At 41.4% G+C, this 19,853-nt stretch overlaps 1 protein-coding gene across 2 annotated transcripts in view; it reads right to left on the bottom strand.

The window, feature by feature from the left end:
* ZFAND3 (zinc finger AN1-type containing 3) overlaps positions 1-19,853 on the bottom strand; it is a 161,816-nt gene that overhangs the window by 55,757 nt on the left and 86,206 nt on the right. For both annotated transcript variants that reach the window (XM_056852846.1, XM_056852847.1), the window contains exon 4: positions 321-500. In XM_056852846.1, coding sequence (XP_056708824.1) covers positions 321-500 — 180 coding nt within the window. The remainder of the gene's footprint in view (positions 1-320; positions 501-19,853) is intronic.

Raw genomic sequence — 19,853 nt, 5'->3', positions numbered from 1 at the left:
TAATCACTGTTCCAATATTTTTATAATTAATGATATAGTGATAAAGTGGGTTTTACATTTCATGCTATGGCATAATAGTAATAGGGATTCACAGAAATCGTTATCAGTCAAATTGAACTCAGAACAATTAGTCTTGTTCATTCAGGATACAAAAACAACTTTGTTCCTGTGTTCTTCCTATAATTAATGTATAACTGTCTCTTTTCTGTTCTTTCACTTACAGTCTGCTACATTCCTCCAGGGACCAGAAACTAAATTCACTAGGGGGGGGAAAGCAGAATTCATTTTGTTTGCCTCCTCCTCTGGGATTGTGCACTTACATTCCTCTTTGCTCGTTGAAGTTACATTCAGTTCTGTCGAAAGTTGCTGGTTGGAGTTAACAGTCTGCGTAGATAGTGAGGTATTACTGTTGTCATTATTTGATTCTCCAGAGAACAAATCCGATTGGATGTTGCTTGTGCTGGGAGTGGATTCATCATCTGGCTGCTTCTTTTGAAAATCTGGCAAGATGTAATGTTGGGGAAACGGAATAATGAGACACTTGAAACTATTACAGGATCACAAAACTGTTCAATATGCACAATACAGAATGTAGGTTAGATATTATTTATGACTTCTATAAGGTAGAGTGTGTCGTCGAGTTGCAACAAGTTTATGGCAACCCAATGAAATTTCACCTCATGGATTTTTAAGGCAAGAGATAGTTTTCCATTGCCTTCCTCTGCATAGCAGCACCAGTCTTTCTTGGTGGCCTTCCAGCCAAGTACTGACTTCTATAAACTTCATAATTTAAATTTTTTATTTCTTAACTGATTTGATCCTAGTTTCAGTTCTCTTTTTTATGATAAAATTCTACACAATAGAACAACAACAAAAAAGCAGTCATTAAAGCTGAGCTACAATGGGAGGGGAACTTTTCACGAACATTTTTGTTGGTGCTCAAGAGCCCCACTCCTTTAATGCTTTTTTTCAGCGGCTGCACCTTTTGCAAAGCAAGCAACAGAAATCACCAGTTCAAAAAAACATTGCCCTTACTTAGAACTGGCTTAATTTGCAAATAGTGAGGTTAACATATAGCTAAATCTCATTGGTTATTTGGAGATATCTTGTTCATTATATGATTTGCAATTGGCTGAGTGCCAATGTGACGAATTTAGGAAGCAAGCACTACTCTGACACAACTGTCACCAGTAACTTCCATAATGTAGCCAAATCTGACTCTGAAATGTTGTGAAATCATCCACATAACTAACTCGATATCACAGTGACATAGTAAAGAGGGAAGAAGTAGTACTAGAGTAAGATCAGAAAAAAGGAAACAATAACCACAAACAATAACAGCAAACATTTTTACAACTTAAGATTTTGGAGAAAATACTTTGGCCACTTAAAAGCAATACTTAAACACTTAATACAAAAATTATAACAGGACAACATTTAGCATATGTCTAGTTATGTCCAGAAACCTAACTATCTCTAATAAATGTGTAGCAGCTGTTCACACCCAAATTGGGGACATCTCTCCAGAGTGCCCTAGTCAACCACAGCATCTAACCAAATCAACTTTTCCACCAAGGGGAAATTCCTTCAACGTAGTCAAATGCCAACACAGCTGGGTTTCAGAACTATCAGTGTTTCAACAGCATGCTGGTGTAACAAAAACAATGGCAATGGTTTGAACTCAGCCAAACAACAAACTGTTTTTCACAGACTGTTAATGATGTTTTAATGACATCATTCCAAGTTATCCTTTATCAGTAGCCAAACCGTACTGGTTGTATTTTTACTTACACAGATTCAGACGATGACATGTTGAATAACATCATGTTAATGCTTAATTTATGGGATCACTCATATATCTAAACTAAAGAAATAGGAGCAAATAGAAACAAAACTGAACAGGACTGAGAAGAGTGAATATCTGCACTCAGTCTTCTTTGAAATTTCTGTCCTACAGAAATGGGCAGTTTTGACCAGAATCTGGCAAATATTTAGTGAGGCCCTAGCCTGAATGCATCTACTGGAGACTAATAAATTTTTGTATACACATGAGCTCCTCACTAACAATGTTCAAACTGTAGCAAAAGATAGGCCTGAACTCAATTTGGGGAATGCTTAGTGAATATTTCTTTAATTTTTTAACCTAGTATTCTGCTATCCTGATTATCCTGGTTCTTTGGTTGACCACAGAAGACCAAAAACTGCTTCAGAGACTTTTTTGTTGAAGTATGAGATGCAAGTTTGTGGGATCAGATGAGTTACACCACAACATCATAGTATAAACCTGTGTGCCATGTGTAAATTATGAATGTGTATTTTATACATAGAAATTGTTTCCCACACGCTAAATAAGGCTTAATTATGAATGTGTATTTTATACATAGAAATTGTTTCCCACACGCTAAATAAGGTTTAATTATAACTTTTGCCATAGATGCAAGATAAATATATCTTAAATAGTCCACAACATTAGATATTCCTGTTATGTTATGTTAGACATGTACATGTTTTCATTAAAGTATTTGTTCAAAAGTGTATTTAATTTTGGCAACAATTAATACACTAAAATGTGTTTAATGATAATACACTGTTAAAGAGTTCAGCGATTTCAATATTATAAAGTATAACTTGATATCCACTATTGCCACTGTATGAGAGTCCACTTAATACACTTTTTGTTCTCTACAGAATGTGTTTTATACTTTCAACTTTTATTTTTTACTTTTTCATGGCATCTGTGTGTTAGCCGAAATGCTCCTTTATATGGGGAAATTAGCTGAGAAATCGGTAACTATGTATTTTTATAGCGATCTCGCACTCAACTATACCAGAATCCGTTTAATGAGACGTTTGAATAAAGACAGAGACTAGGAGTTCCAAATTAAACAGTGTTTATGTATTCAAGCATTCAAATGGTGAAGTACAGACATACAAGAGGCTAAGAAATATCAGAGAGTAGCACAGAGACGTTTGCCAACGTGGCAGGAGAGCGTTGACCCAATATTTACCGTATCTAGATGAGATGTTGTCCAACTCACGTAGACTAATAACAGATTGAAAAGGAAGACCGAGATGGGGGGGGCAGGGGTTCCCGTAGACTTGACCAGCAAGGCGGGAGGGAGCGTGGTAAGGCTCGCGAAACCAAACCAACAGAGTAAAGGCAAAGGTGCCAGGAAAGACCTAAGGTGTCTTGAATGGGCCAGGGGCATCCCAGTTATACTATTTTCTGGGGGCGGGAAGAGGGATTTTACCCCTCCCAGGTTCCCAGGTGACAAAAGGTGACAGAAGGATTAAGCTGTGTCTACCGGGGCAGGGTGGTGAGAATTTGGAAATCTATTATAATTCCAATGGCTTTCGCAACCCGAGATGGTCAGGAATCTCTCTGCTGATGTGATTTACATTCAGGAACAATAGGTGCGATCTGTGCAAATGTCCTGGGGTCTCTGCAGCTGGACAGGAGAGATGACTCATCTGGATATCAGGATCACCGCTAACGATCCATTGAGCAACGGAGGAAGTTGGGAGGGGGGAAGCAGCTCGCATTGAGTACGTGGTTGTCAGCTCTTTGCGAAATGGCTGCTGCTAGAACAGAGGTTTTACAGGAACATGGCTCCTCTCAGGCTCACAAGAGACAGCCCTTTGCATCTGGTTCCTAGTGGCTGGTTGCCCGGGTTGGCGAGAGCGGCTGTGTCAGTTTCAAATGAGCCGCGCCGCGACTGCCCAGTAGCGTTTGAGGCAGGCGCGCGGCTGGAAAGCAGTCAGTGCGCTTGCATACCGGGTTGCCAGGTCCAGTCCTGGAGATTTAGGCAGGCCCGTATGCTATCATGTGCATTACACTGATGGGTTTTGTGCCTGTGCAGAACATGATAGGGACGAAAAACTCCTCCCCCCAAGGTACCCTTTTTAGGCCAGCTCTATAAGATTCTGAATGAGACTCAGCACAGGCTCAACTCCCACTAGTGTGATGTAGACCATGATGAAGAACCCAAAAAATACGACACATTAATAACCTCTACAGAGCTTGTCTTTCACGTTTAAAAATGGGTAAATGAACTAACTGATGAAGACATTACTGAAATCAGTTTTGCTTGGCTCAAATATGGAGAAAGCGATTTACCTATTCAGATTTTTCAATGATTTCTTTGCAAGGAGATTTGGAAAACAAGTGTCTGCCTGGAAACAATTACAACAAAAATACCTAATTTTACATATTTCATAAAGAGGCAGAAAAGTCTAGCAGGGAAAATAAAACCTCTCTCACAGAAATTAAAAGGGACTGATACATATATACAAACCCAGTTAGGCAGCATCTAAGAAATTGAATGGTAGAAAGGAAATTCTAGTGCAATGACCAAATAGATCTCTGAAGTAGGTTTACTGATGGATATGAAATTTGATTATGCTTCATATTTACTTTGGACACTCCAATCAGGAAGCATGCAGAATTTCATATTGTTTTTAATAAAAAAAACCCTTCAGCAATTAGCACCTATTGTACAGCAAGCATCTTCATAGAATATCTAGAGAAAACTTTTGAATTTCAAAACTTATGTCTATTATTTTTTATTTATTTATTTTTTTGAGGCTATTTATTTGTTGAGGCTAACTTATGGAGTCTCAATTAAAGTTAATTGTCGCCTAATTTTTAATAGTATTCAATTAGAACTGAGTCTCAGGTAGCTGTGTTGATTGGCAGTAGAACAGCTAGATTCATGTCCAGTAGCACCTTAGAGACCAACAGGATTTTCAGGGTATAAGCCATTGAGAGTCAAAGCTCCCTTCGTCAGATATGACGTATTTGAAGAAGGGTGCATTGACTCTCAAAAGCTTACCATATTTTTTGCTCCATAAGACGCACTTTTTTCCTCCTTAAAAGTGAGGGGAAATGTCTGTGCGTCTTATGGAGTGAATGTGTGTCCCGAGACGGACCCTAGCCCGGTCCATCCGGGGCAGGAGCCGAGCAGCCTGGATGGCCCGCAGAAGCTGGGGAAGACCAACCGGCTGGGTGCGCCGGAACAACGCGAGCAGGCGTTCCCCGCCCCGACGGCCAGCTGGGAGGTGGACAGGGCCGCACAGAGCTGGCTGGGTGTGCCGGAACGATGCAAGCAGGCGTTCCCCGCCCCGACGGCCAGCTGGGAGGCGGGTGGTGCCGCACAGAGCTGGCTGGGCGCACCGGAACGCCGCGAGCAGGCGTTCCCCGCCCTGATGGCCAGCTGGGAAGCGGGCAGGGCCGCACAGAGCCGGCTGGGTGCGCCGGAACGACAGAGCGGAGGCCGAGGAGGAGAGCGGTCAGGAGTCCTCTAGCTGACGTCAGTCAGAGTGAGAGACCCTGGCTTCCACGGAGGAGGAGAGCGACTCAGATTTTTTCTTGTTTTCCTACTCTAAAAACTAGGTGCATCTTATGGTCAGGTGCATGTTATGGAGCAAAAAATACGGTATACTCCAAAAATCCTGTTGGTCTCTAAGGTGCTACTGGATATAAATCTAGCTAACCAGGATCGAAACACACTTTCAGATGTTTGCATCAAGAAGAAAATCACAAATGGAACAACATAACCAATGTTAAGCCTTCCTATCAATTAAGCCTTTCTGATTACAAATATGAGTGTAAGACACCATCAACTACCAACATTAGTCTTAAATGGTGAGTAATCAGGGTATTTGAAATTTCACATATATCCCATTAACTTATGTGTAGAGATGTGAAGGCTGGGGATAAAACTGGGAAATTTTGGGAAGCACTAAAACTTCTATGAAGGATGTTTCTTCTTATGGAATGAGTGAAACGTTTCTTAAGACAAAATTTTACTCACTAAAAAACATTAACATGAAAAGTGTACATAAGACAATCCTACAACATTAGATAATAAGTCCTATGCATCCTATCTACATTTGCAAGGATATGTTTATTGAATATGAATAATTCTGGTAACAATTAATAAGCTACCGTATATGTTTGATAATACATTAAATACATTGAAATTAAATTTAATGCCTAATCCAAAAGTAGTTTTGTTAAATTTGCTTATAAAAGATAATAGGAAATTAGCACATAAACCATTTTTTTAATAGCAGCAAGATCCATCATACCTCTACACTGCAAAAATTACAGTGGGTGTATGCTTTGAGCACATGTAGAATTAGAGCTTAATAGTCATCACCACAAACATAATTTAGCATAACTGTGTATACTTAAACATCTGACCATACCATCATAAGCAGAGTTGTATACTTCTAAGTACAGTGAAGCTTAGAAGGGTGCAACGCTCCCTATGGCACTGTTAGTTACTGTCTTGCTCAACGTATTTCACAGAACGTGTGTCATCCCTCAACTTTAATTCTTCTTACCGTTTAGCTAAGATACAGAATACATAGCACAAGGTGTGTTGTGGGGGGAAGGCCCAACATTGCACCCACTGCTGCCATGACACCTGCCTACACCTTTCCTGGCCTCTGCCAAATGTTTTTAGAAAGTGGGAGGGGCCAGGTAAAACTTGCCCAGCTGGGCTTCCAATTGGCCACAGGAGATCTTACTGGCTGTGCAGATTTTGGCAGCAGCTGCTATCGCAGCACAAGGATCTTCACTCTGTGATCAAAGGTGCAAGAAAATATTTTAAAACAATATATTCATTTTAAAAGTCATCCTGTTAAACAGAGCTTCAGCCTGAGGAGTTACTATTAGAGTTATGCATGACTTCACTCCCTGACATTTTGTGGTTGGCTTTGCCTCTTGTGGCAGCCATTTTGTTGGTGGCCCCACCTCCTACAGCAGCCATTTTGATATTTTTAGACACAAGATCCAGTAGCTAATTGTATATTGACTGCACACAGTTACAGGGCTTATTGTAGAGAGGCAACTACAGATTGGCATATCAAAGTCAGAATAAATAATTTGTGAGTAAATTAGAGGGTAAATTATTCTCACAGAAAGAGATAAATTACTACTCTAAGCTACTGGCTATCTCATGCATACTGTTTTAATTACCTATTAGAAACATTAAGTGTTCCTGCAGACCAATCCTGTAAGCACAGTGCAAACATAACTCTGCCAGAAAATTCCAAGAAGGGAGGGAACTCTAAGAAAACACTGTAAGATTAACTAGCCATTTCAAAACAAGGTGCTATTAAAAGATTTAGGAAGAAAATGCTGTATAGTAACTGATTCTGTTTACAGTTAGACACAGAAGTGAAGCATATCTATATAACCATGGCATGGATTTGTTAAACATTTCACCTCTATTTAGTTTGCAAAACCATTTTTTATGGGCAGTCCCTTATTCCAAGCAATTGAACCCCACAGATTACTATCACTGGCCCCTCATTTCCAAAATACCACTGAAGTGCTTAGATACACACACTTTCGTTATTTCCGATGTAGCATTTTGCCCTTTTAAGAGAAGGAATCCCCATGGCATATTTAATTCAACCTATCATTGGTATTTATTAGCAGGAAATATTTTTGTAACATAATATGGACCAGAATACTGTGGAAATTAATGGAAATTGTCAATATCTAGCATGGAAATTTGAAGACAACTGAAAACATTACAACAGCAAAAAATATGAATGGGTTTCTGAGAACACTTGAGGGTAAAAAATCCCTGCAGAGACAGACAAGGCTTTCTGAGAAGGCCCTGTAAAAACGAGGCTGTAGGAAACCTACCACATCATACATTCCAACCACTGATGTAGGGTACCCATACCCTACAGCATCCCTAGCCAATATCTGTCAAATCTTTCAGCCACATGGCTTTGGAAAGGAAGTGAAATGGCCTGCAACAAGAAGTGAATTCAGAATGGGCACACTACCAACTGCCTTAGGATAAGGAAGGTTACACAAATTATGTCTGTCTTTAGATTGGCACATGGGTCAATTTACTGCCCATTTGATCTTAGATAAATACTGACAAATAGTCCATGAGGACAGGAATGCCACTATGTTATTGCCAGGGGGTACAATCTGTCAGCACTTGCAGGATATATGCTTTTCCCCTAGTACAGTAGAAGACAGAGGCAAATCTGGGAGCCCAGCAGGTATTTCTAAACATGTTTTGTTTTTTAAATAGCTACTGCTACTTTAGGCTTAAATTTCATTTAAAATGTTTTGATCACTATTGGCTTGCCTTGGTGTTCCATAATAAAAGCCAAAGGAAAGAATTTTAGTGAGTTATTCACATTTCCAGAAACCTTATCCACTATTAAAAGTTATAATTCATTACTTTTTAAAAAATGGTTAACTTCATTGTTTCATCAAGTTTGTTTTTATTATTTAATACCATATCTGTTGATTAAGTGAATACCTTAAATATGTGGCCATAATTTGACAAGTCAAATGCCAAACACTTCCGTAGCCTATCAATTGTTTTCCAAGAAAACCAATCCGTCAAGAACTTTGAGAAAAAACAATACCTTGTCTGGGAAAAAAAAACAATACTTTGACCCTAATGAATAATTTAAAGTGTTTTACTGTTAAAAAATACTAGATTAAGAAAGCTGACTTCAAACATTTCAACTCTCCTCACCTCCAGCTCTTGCAAGTGGGTTTTGCAGCATTTTGCTTACTGTATACCACAGATATTGTACTAATGCAACCTGATAAATCTCTTTCTTGAACTGAGTAACAGCACTGTTAATTCCGTTTTACTTGTTCTAGAAATTCATTGAAGTTCTTACAATATCTATGTTTGCAAGAAATCTTGCCACTAAAACAGCTTCCAAACCCCCTTCAGACCGGGAATGTGCCAATTTTCAGGCAGCGAGATACACCTGCAAAATCGTGGCGTAGCCCCGTAAAACTCTATGGCAAGTTTCACGGGATTTTGATTTTCCCATACTTTTAATTTTATTTTTCTGGCCGGGAAGCCTCTGTAGAGGCGGCGTGGCAGCGCTGCTCCCCGCCACTGCCAAACCTTCTCCCCCTTCAGGAATGGGCTGCCCGGACTGAAAACAAAGTTTACATTGTGCTATCCAATGTAAAGAAAGTTAGCATGAATTTCAATCTGTACGTTTCAATTCTTTTCCGGAACCATAATTGACATCTATTACCTTTTGAAATTTAGCAATTTTGAACATTAGCTTGATTTAATTACCGTTGCTAGCATTTGTTCATAATATTTAAAACCGAATCAAGCTTCAGCTACTTTCCAATTCGTTTCATGGATCTGTGTGTGTGTAAAGTGCCATCAAGTCGCAGCCTGTAGGGGATCTTTGAAACTTAATTGGTGGCAGGGCACACCCTCGTCATTTTAATATTGGTTCCACAGAACCCTGATTCTTGCCATATTGAAATATTGGTTACAATAAATTCTAGGTCTATGGAAAGCTCCTGGTCAAAGTCCACTTTCTGTACTGGTCACCTCCTCACCTCAGTGTAGCAACCTTAAAGGGATTAGCTTCTGTTAATCCACTCATTGTAAGGTATTAGACAGCCAAATGTTTGCTCTAAGGATGCTGACTCCAAGATAGAATGTATCACTGTCTTTCTCTCCTTTTGATCTCATTAATCATTAATCTTGGTATGCCTTGTTTTAGTTCCATTGTGTAATCACTGACTGACCTTTGCTATCCATTGTAATATTTCTTAATAAAACCTTGGATGCTCAGAGGAGAGCATTCTCCAAGGAGAAAAGATACAGAATTGTCTGTATTTCCTTCAGCAGCCGACTTATGGCGACCCCTTAAGGGGTTTTGAAGGCAAGAGACTAACAGAGGTGGTTTGCCAGTGCCTTCATCTGTATAGCAACCCTGGACTTCCTTGGTTGTCTCCCATCCAAATACTAACCAGGGCTAACCCTGCTTAGCTTCTGAGATCTGACGGGATCAGGCTAGCCTGAGCCATCCAGGTCAGGGCTTAATGGATCTAGGAACCACATTTTTTATTAAGATGAAAAGCCATTGTTCTTTGGGTAGGGAAGGTATCATTTTGCAAATCAGACACACAGATATATGAATTTCCTTCAAGAACAGACTGAAGAGTTGTCAATGAAGGAGGAAAACTTCTCAAAAGATCGAATGTATTAGAATAGATATTGACTTTTCCAATACAATGCATCTTCCTTAAAATAATATAATACTGGCATTCTTAAACGTATGTCATGAACACCGCAATAGCTATATCTGCTGTTAGAATTAATACACGAATACAAAGCCACCATGGCAGTTTCGTTACACTTCCAAGGGTGCTACTACTTGATTACAAACAGGAATATAAACAGACAATTTAAAATTCAGCCTAGCCTGTGTCTTAGCAGCTTGAAGATTTAAGTAAAATCTAGAAAATTCTTCCTACACCCCAAAGGCAAAAATGTACAGTGATGATAACATATATAAACAAATTAGATAAGGCCAGTTAAAAAAATTTCAACTGAGTTGCACACACTTTCCATTGTTTCCTAAAGTAAGCAGAACATGCAGAATTGCACTCGTTAAAAAATATGTTTTTTATTCCATTTTATAAAGGATACAGAAAAAGGAAAAGGAGGAAATGGGGAAAGATTTACAATTAACAGTTTTCTCGTGCCCAAGCTGATCAACTTAACCCCCTAGTACAGTGGTTCTCAACCTTTTTCGAGTCGCGACCCCCTTTTACAATTGCCAAGTAACCTGCGACCCTTGTCACATTTGCATAAATTTGCATAAATTTGCATAAATGACATTTTCAATAGGATAAAGAAAACACATTTTTTGGGGCAGTCCAGGGTATCCATATATATAATTACTTCAAATTTTAAAGTTTAAAACAAACAAGCAAATGGTACTACCACCTGTTGCGCAGCGGCTGTGACTGTGTGGCGAGGCAACCTTTCCTGGCACGGAGGAAAGAGTGCCTCTGAGCATGCACTGCATTCCTTGTCCTCCCCTCTCTCCCCAAAAACTCTTCCAAGCAGGCCGGGGCTCTCACGAGGAAACCCCCTCTCGTGACTGGGACACTGCTTGTGCACAGAACTGCAGTTATCGCTCAAAGCGGAGCTCCGTTTAATCACCTCACGAGAGCAAAGGGCCAGGAAAGAGCTGAGGGCCGCTTATCCCGCTCAGACTTTTCGTGCCTTTTTCTCCCCTCCGCCAGTCACCGCTCCTTCTGCGCCTCACCGAACCTGCGCACTCGAGGGGGAAATCCCGAACTGCGCATGCACCTCGACTCTCTCCCCCTTGGCCTTGCCAGAGCAGAACTGATGACTCAGGGCAGAGCGGAACTGATGACTCGGGGCAGAAAAGCGAAGCCACACTACAGACATGCGCACTTGGATTCCAGGCTGAAGCTCCCGCCCCACCTGAGTGCGGCTAAAAGTAAAAACGTGGCTGTAGCGGCCTCAAGGGGGACCGCCCTCTTCTCCTCCGAGACCTGAACTGGCTGAGCCAGGGGAGCTTCCTCGGCCTCCCACACATCCTGCCACGTCATGCTCCTGGCGCAGGTGCGACCGCGCCCAGGGCTGGCCCGCCCGCCTCTCAGCTGGGCGGTGGGGCTACAGCTGGTGTGCGGCGGCACGCTGCTGCATCTCTGCAGCCCGGCTCCTTCCAGCTGTCAGTCGGCCAGTTCCTCGCCTCTCTGCTTGGGGTTTTCCCTGCCCTCGCGGACGGATCAGGGTTACAGGGCGTCTGGGTTAGTCCTGGACAGCCTGGGATGGGGGCTGTCCCAGGACAATGGCGGCAACCCCCCAGAAAACACTTCGCGACCCCCTTGGGGGTCCCGACCCCCAGGTTGAGAACCACTGCCCTAGTAGCTCATGAGTTACTTTCAGAACCTGTTAGTAAATGATAACTAATCTATTTGTATGACTAATAAAATGTTGTAGGCAGAAACCTTAATATCTGTACCTATATTTACCTTGTAAAATTATATCAAATATAAATGTAAATAAACTTTAATAAACTGTGACAAGCAAACATTTCCCACGTCTTAATTGTATCTGTTATCCTGCTTATAATAAAAGTGTTATTGACCCTTTTCATGAACATTGTTAAATCAAGCGAATCTTTCAAAGAATGACTGCCACTTCAGCTTGAATTCGTCAACAGACTTTCTTTGAACCAGGTATGTTAGTCTTGACATAGTGGCAAACTCGTGCAATTTTGTAATTACACACACTCTTGAGTACTCCAGGAGTTACAGAAGTTGCTAAAGAAACGGTGGCAAACATACTTATATTTTCACTGAAGTGTATAAGGACCATAGCCGGACACTTTAGTCTGCTTACTCCTATTTTAAAGTGATGAGAAAATGTAGTGCAAATGCCATTCATATCCAGTTAATCAGACACATGTATTCTCTATGCCTTTCCAGAGATGATATTTTAAGCATGCCCTACTGGCCCAGATTTCTCCATGTTATAAGCAACAATTTGAAAAGATAGCAAACTTGCTACAACTGAATAGGAAACTGAATAAGAAAAAAAATATGTCTGAGAAAGGAATCATAAAAACTCAATTTAGCTACATGTCTTGTGCCAGCCTTAAACTTGGTCAGTTATGTGGGAGGATATGCAACAGTGCTTCTTCTGACTTTCTCCTAGTCTTCTGGGAATTCAACATCTATAGCATTTGGCCATAGCAGGCGCTGTGTGAATTACTGAAACTCCCAGACTGGGTGACAACAGAAGGGGGGGGAGGAGAAAGAATGGAACATGGCTTTGCACTAAACCCTATTTTTTTTTCTTTGGCTGATTTTAGTGGGGAGGATGATGAAACTAAACAGCCGGGAATTATGCAATATTATGGGATTATGGGGGAGGGTCTGTGGCTCAGTGGTAGAGCATCTGCTTGGCATGCAGAAGGTCCCAGGTTCAATCCCCAGCATCTCCAGTTAAAGGGACCAGGCAAGTAGGTGATGTGAAAGACCTCTACCTGGGACCTGGAGAGCCGCTGCTGGTCTGAGTAGACAATACTGACTTTGATGGACTGAGGGTCTGATTCAGTATATGCAGCTTCATGTGTTCTTCATGTGTTCATGTGGGATTCACTCCAATTACCCCAAAAAAGATTCACATTTGGCAAGAATGTGTTACAGCAATGGTTCTCAAACAGTGACATGCATACCACCGGTGGGATGCAAAAGTACTCTATGTGGCACACAGTGTTTTCATAACAATTACTAAGAATTCATTTTCTCTCCACCTCCATGTCCACCTGTAAGTGTGATGTGCATTCTTCTGCCAACCCTATCTGCTATGGATTATTCATCTGTAACCTTTACAGAATGCCTTCTCGGAAAAAGTGGGCTTTTCATTTCGCGGTAGGACCCAGGTTCTTTGATTGGTGGGATCTAAGATACGAAAAGTTGAGAACCATTATGTTAGAGCACCATTTATCAGGACTAGCTCATTATCATAGTTTCTTAAATTTAATTTAGTCCTTCACTGTTCTATTGCTAACCTTTGAGTCTTCCAATAGGCTCAGGAAGGCTAAGAGAAATTAAAAACTGATGGATAAGTTAGCAAAGAAACGCTTTGTTAGCATACAAATAACTTTTCAGCAAGTGTTATGTACCTAAAAAGATATAGTAATAATGTCAAGTTTAAACATTTCTTTTTCAAACTTCTGTCCTGGTACACCTCAAATGAGCACCACCATATGCTTCTACCCCAGTTCACAGGTAAGACACCTTCCTAGAGGTGGTCTTTGGAACGTGTGAGTGTGTGTGCTACGCTGAAGGCCTGACAGGAAGACCCTGGAGGCCATCTTGAACAACTGAGCTGCCTGTGTGTTAAGTGCCATCAAGTCGCTTCCGACTCATGGTGACCCTATGAATCAATGTCCTCCAAAATGTCCTATCCTTGACAGCCTTGCTCAGATCTTGCAAATTGAGGGCTGTGGCTTCCTTTATTGCAGGGGTGGGGAACCTTTTTCCTGCCAAGGGCCATTTGCACATTTATGACATCATTCAGGGGCCATACCAGGTGTAGATCACCCGGTGGGAGGGAGAGGCTAGGGTTGCCATGTCTCCAGCCACCACCTGGAGGTTGGCAACCACAGGGGAGGCCACACAGAAGGCCTGCAGGGCACCCCCGCTCCCCCTCCCAGGCAGGAGGGCATTCAGCAGTGGGCCCGAGTAAACGAGGTGCCAGGGGGGCACAGCCCACAGTCAATTGGCAAGGGAGGAAGGAAAACAGAGAAAGAGGAAAAGGGAGGGAGGGCGAAAGAGAGAGAAAGGGAGAAAAAAATGGAGAGAGGGAAAGAAAGAAAATGACAGAGGGAGACAAAGAAAGAGACAGAAAAAGAGGGAGAAATAGTGACAGAAAAAGAGGAAGAAAAGAGAGAAAAGCCTCCCCCCCCCAAAACTCACACCCGCGCACACTGGCCCAGCACGACCAGGCCCCAGCCTCCCCGCCCACACCCGGCGGCGCACGAAGCCCTGCATGACCAGGCCCCAGTCTCCATGCCCTCCCCCCCAGAGTCCACAAAAGCCCCCCCCCCAAAGTCCAATAGGCTCCCACATGCATGCTCTGCCGACGGGAGCCGACAGCCTCTTCCCCCCCTCCCTCTCGCTGCTCAACAGCCGACAGCAGCTGTAGGAGGCAGCCTTGGGGGAAGCGTCCCTCCCCCTCCCCTCTCGTTGACCAACAGCCAACAGTAGGCAAGAGGAGGTCCAAAGGGCACCACAGCACTCCTGTAAGCCGCAGCCCTAGGAACACCCTCGGAGAGGGCCGCCCTGCGCCCCGCCTCCGCAGCAGGGCCCCAGAGCTCCCGAGGGCCACAAAAAATGTCCTCGGGGGCCACATACGGCCCCCGGGCCTGAGGTTCCCCATCCCTGCTTTATTGAGTCAATCCATCTCTTGTTGGGAATTCCCCTTTTCCTGCTGCCCTCAACTTTTCCTAGCATGACTGTCTTTTCTAGTGACTCTTGTCTTCTCATAATGTGACCAAAATATGATAGCCTCAGTTTAGTCATCTTAGCTTCTAGGGTCAGTTAAGGCTTAATTTGATCTATAACCCACCGATTTGTTTTTTTGGCAGTCTACAGTATCCGTAATACTCTCCTCCAACACATTTCAAAGGAATCTACTTTCTTCCAATCAGCTTTCTTCAATGTCCAGATTTCACACCCATACATAGTAATAGGGAATATGATGGCATTAATTAACTTAATCTTGGTGGCCAGTGACACATCTTTTCTAGCTCCTTCATGGCTGCCCTTCCCAGTCTCAATCTCCTTCTGATTTCTTGGCTCCAGTCTCCCTTTTGGTTGATGATGGAGACAAGGAATAGAAAGTCTTGAACAATTTCAATTTCCTCATTGTTAACCTTAAAATTGCGTAATTCTCCTGTAGTCATTACTTTTGTCTTCTTGATGTTCAGCTGTAGTCCTGCTTTGGCACTTTCTCTTTTAACTGCCTATCTCAAGAATATATACTCCATTTCTGGGTATCTGATTCTTTTCATAATCAGAAAAGGATCACAGTAGTGAACATGGCCACATGTACTTCTAAGTACCTTTTTAGAATTACTTAACTGAGCTAAAAAGATCTCAAGCTCCTTTTCAGTATGATAACAGTTATTTGGCAAGACACATCAATACAGAGCTTGTAGCTGAAAATACATATTCAATCACTAATTGGGTAGACAAAATAATAGTGGCAAGTTTGTGGCATTGAAAATTACTGTATTCAAAGTAACTGACAAGATATTTGTTGAATGTTCAACAAACACCAGCTTTGTATTCCACACGTATTGTCTAGCTGTTTTCTTCACAGCGTGTTTGAACGAAGGTATTTTGTTTTATTCCAAAGTCAAAGCAAAATCACGTTTTTTTTTAAATACAGATCTCTGGCTCCCAAAAGAACTCTTACAAAGCAAGAATTTCAAAGCTGCTTATGCTCTGTCAAAAGCTAATGACATAGGCAAATCTTTTATTAAGCTGACTCCCAGAGGTAGGGAACGGCAATATGCAGCATTGCCATGAAGTGCAGAAATACACTGAAAAGTGAAAAGGTAAGTAGTTTTAGTCTTACAAAAAGTGTATTACAATGGAAGTAACATATCTATGAAAGACAATGAGTGATGAAAAAACCTCACCGTTCAAAAGCAGTTTTCTTTAGGTAAGACAACAAGCAGCGTGCTCATCATTACACTGAAAGGAATGCTTAGAAACACGGTGGGCAGGTTTTGTTTCACTTCCTCACTATCCAAAGTAGAGAACTTTATGGTCACTTGCACAAAAGTAATGCAGTGCTCTCAAGAATATCAGCATCCGGCGTCAAGTTTTGCCTTGCTCAACTATGGCCCACACTTTGGTCTACTTACTTTGTCCCATAAAATTCAGTCTGCACTAAACCACCCTTTGTTCTGGTTTGCGGTAATACTAGAATGTGATAAAGAGCCCTGCTTAAATTATTGTCAACAACATTTCCTGCCTATTCATTTCCAGGGTCAATTCAAGGGTCTGGCTCTCATCATTAGAGCCCTTAATGGCCTAGGAATGGGATACCCAAAGCACCATCTTCTCATGTACTGACCTGCCTGTTATTTAAGATGGACACCTAATCCCTTGGCCTGTGTAGGTGGCTTCTAGCCCCTGAGGTAAAGTGGCAGCCCAGGATTCCTGTGGGCTGACAGCAGTAGGCCCAGGGTCTCAGCTGGCCTCTGGGTTGGGCTGGGTTGTGGTGGAGGCAGCATTGGCGGCAGCGGTCTCCCAACCTCCTGAGGTAAATATTACAAGGCCTGGAAGACACAGCCATTGGGGTGTGGGGTGGGGACATGAGAATAAAAAATTGTGACAATAATGACATAAGCCACTTGGAGTTCCCATTGGTGAGAAAGGCCAGGTATAAATCAAGAAAAATATGTTTGTTGATCTGTTTTTATACGGTTACATGCCATTTTGGTCACAGCTGTGGAGAAATGGCCAAAAGATAATCTCAGTAGTAACTCTAACTCCAATACCAGTAACACAGAAAAGATCATGACACTGTGGTACATGCCCTGGTAACATCTAGATTAGACTACTGCAGTGCACTGTACACGGGGTTGCCCTTGAAGAGTGTTCAGAAGCTATAACTGGTACAGAATGCTACAGCTAGACTCCTAATTAGAGGGGGTTATAGGGATCACATCATTCCAATCTTGTTTCACCTACAGTGACTCCCAATTAGCATCTGGGCCCAATTTAAAGCTTGGGAGCAACATACCTTAAAGCCCTCCAACTTCCACATGAACCTACCTGATGGTCATCTTCAGGGGCCCTTTTTGGGTGGATTTGCCATCTGAGGCTAGATGGGTGAGGCTCTTCTAGGTCATGGCACCAAAAGTATGCAATTTCTTTCCCAGGGAGAGCCATCTGTCCCTTATCTTCATCTTCTACTAGAAGGTGAAGACTTATCTGTTTCTTCTGGCATTTCCTCACTGATGCTCTTTCGTGTGTATGTGCTTTAACTGTGTATGTGCTTTTGCTTAACTGTAGTTTTAAACTGTTTTATACCATACATTTCAAGAGCTTGTTTTAATGTTTTTGATCATTTGCCACGTTGGAGATCCTAAACTCAGTAGAAAGGAAATGTTTTAAATAAAACAAAACAACACTGGCAGTTTCCCCAAATTGAATCCAGAGCTTCTTCCATTCTTTCAAGCACGGTTGTAAAGTTTCCAGAAATTCTTAGTCCATATAGGGAAAAACAGATTTCATTACATTCCCCCCTATGCTGGGAAAAAACCCCAGAAAATTTTGGTAAAACTGAAATATATCCGATATGTACATATTATCAAGCCTAAACTTATTCCATGGCTTTGTTTACATAAAATGCATCATTTATAACAGCCAGCATATAAAAATTGTACTATTTCGATATTTATGAAATTTAGAATTATAAACACTTGTTTTCTACAAGCAATATTGCAAAGACAGAATATGCGGCGATCTGCTGCCACCAAAGCTACCTACCAAAAAATATTTCATGAATTCTAAACAGAAATTTCAGAGGCATTTCTCTCAGTTTCCCCAAAATTTTCAATTTTTCCATTGGAAAAATAGAAAGTCATCTGGGAAAGGGGGAAGAAAAGAACATTTTTTCCTTTTTTCCATGGGTCTTCATATCTCTACTTTAGGGTCAATACTTTAGTCAGGAATTTCTTGGGAATTGATGAAAAAGCAACATGTCTCCCCTGAAAGACCAGGTGGCCATAAGTAAACAATGAGTTAAGAGCCAGAGGAGAAAAGTCAAGCTGCTTGCTTTCCTCACTAAACCTAGTGTTTCTTTCCCTTCACCCCCAAAGCTAACTTGTTTTGCTTGTATGAATAATTCCAAATTGCCAATAGCTATGGGTCCTTTCGGCAACATGGCTATCAATCTTTTTATATGGCTGTCCCTGATAACTTTTAAGGCAATGTATTATGTGCCTATAGAACTGCAGCAAACAGAATGTTCTCTAAAAACTCATGGAACCTTAGAGTTCTCACAGCCAATCCAGTCAGGGGAGAAACATCCAATTAAGCAAACTACTTGCTAGGTTTTTCCTGTCAACAACAACAAACCACAGGAAAATAAAAGGTTTTAGAATCATTCTGGTAACTGGAATTAAAAATTATGTTTTGATTAAATATTTAAAAATTCCATGTTTATCAAGTTAAATGCTGGTTCTAAAAAGCCACTGAGGCAAAGCTGTTTTACACCTAAGCAGCCTTAAGTGTAAATTACTTTCAGTGTAAGCTGCCATAGGCCCTAAACCCCAGATCTTCATGCGGCCTCTCCAAAGAAGCCTCATGCCGGCAGGGGATATACATTATATTCAATTTTTATGAACAAAACCTATTCGTTCCCCCTCATGTCATTTACCCAGCTAAGATAATGTTTGATGTCATTCTATCAGATTTTCATTTCAAAACCAACTGTAAAGTCAGCAGGGGGGAATCCACAGCTTTAATGAACATGCCTTATCTACAACTCTACCAATATGCAATTGTATATGCCTGCACAAATTTTATTTGATATGTGGGGCTGCTGGTAGCAGACAGGTTTGCTGTGCACTGTAAAAATTTAAGAAGAAATTGTACCATCATCCTGTTAATCGCAGAGTGACTATATGCAAAATCTGATCTAACTGTTCATGGCATTTCTATTTACTTTTTGAGATCTCTGAACAAGCTTTTTTTTATGGAGGTTTTTCATCACACTGAGCAACCTTTCTGCAATTAGTGCAGAGTAAGAAAGCAGTTCTCTAAACCTGCTGACAGCCTTTTAATGGAAGAAGTGGAAAGTGGTGGATGCGTCCTGGCAGCAAACTTAATGGACACGCTAACACCCACCGTCATCAGACCAAAGCAACACTGGCAGAAAATTAACTTAGTGGGACAAAGTTCATTTAAGCAAGGAGAACCACAACAATCTGGATATGAAACTTTGTAATAGGGGGAAAGTGCATTAGTGGGCGGGGAGGAGAAATTAAAAGATGTGTTTCTTTCAAGGAGATGGCAGCCATTAATTCCAGAAGCCTTTCTATTTAACAGGTAGCTTCAATCCACAAACCAGGCATGGGCAATGATTTGCAAAACAAGCACCTTTTTAAACACTTCTGTAAACTCTAAGGACAATGCCTATCAAAGCTTAGAACTCAAAGGAGATTTTGCTGTTAATAACAATACCAGTATCTTGTAGGGTCTACAAATATATTTGGATGTGGGTGGACTCTTAATGATGCTTCCATTTATGTCCAAAATCTAAATTTCAATTGCTGTCAATTCAGGCTGTTTTATTACTGACAGTAAATCTAAGAAGCATTCCTATCAACGAGCACAGCTATCAACAGAATAAATATTTCAACCACTCAATTACAAGCAAGACAGAATGATTTCAGCCATTTGGTATTTTAAAAATAAACACAGTTTTAATCTTTCAATTTCAAAGCACCCAGGTAGTAAGGCAAGTAAG

Source organism: Euleptes europaea, chromosome 7, assembly GCF_029931775.1.
Source record: "Euleptes europaea isolate rEulEur1 chromosome 7, rEulEur1.hap1, whole genome shotgun sequence".
Lineage (NCBI taxonomy): Eukaryota > Metazoa > Chordata > Lepidosauria > Squamata > Sphaerodactylidae > Euleptes > Euleptes europaea.
The sequence above is the reverse complement of the archived record's forward strand: the minus strand, read 5'-3'. Positions and strand labels throughout refer to the sequence as shown.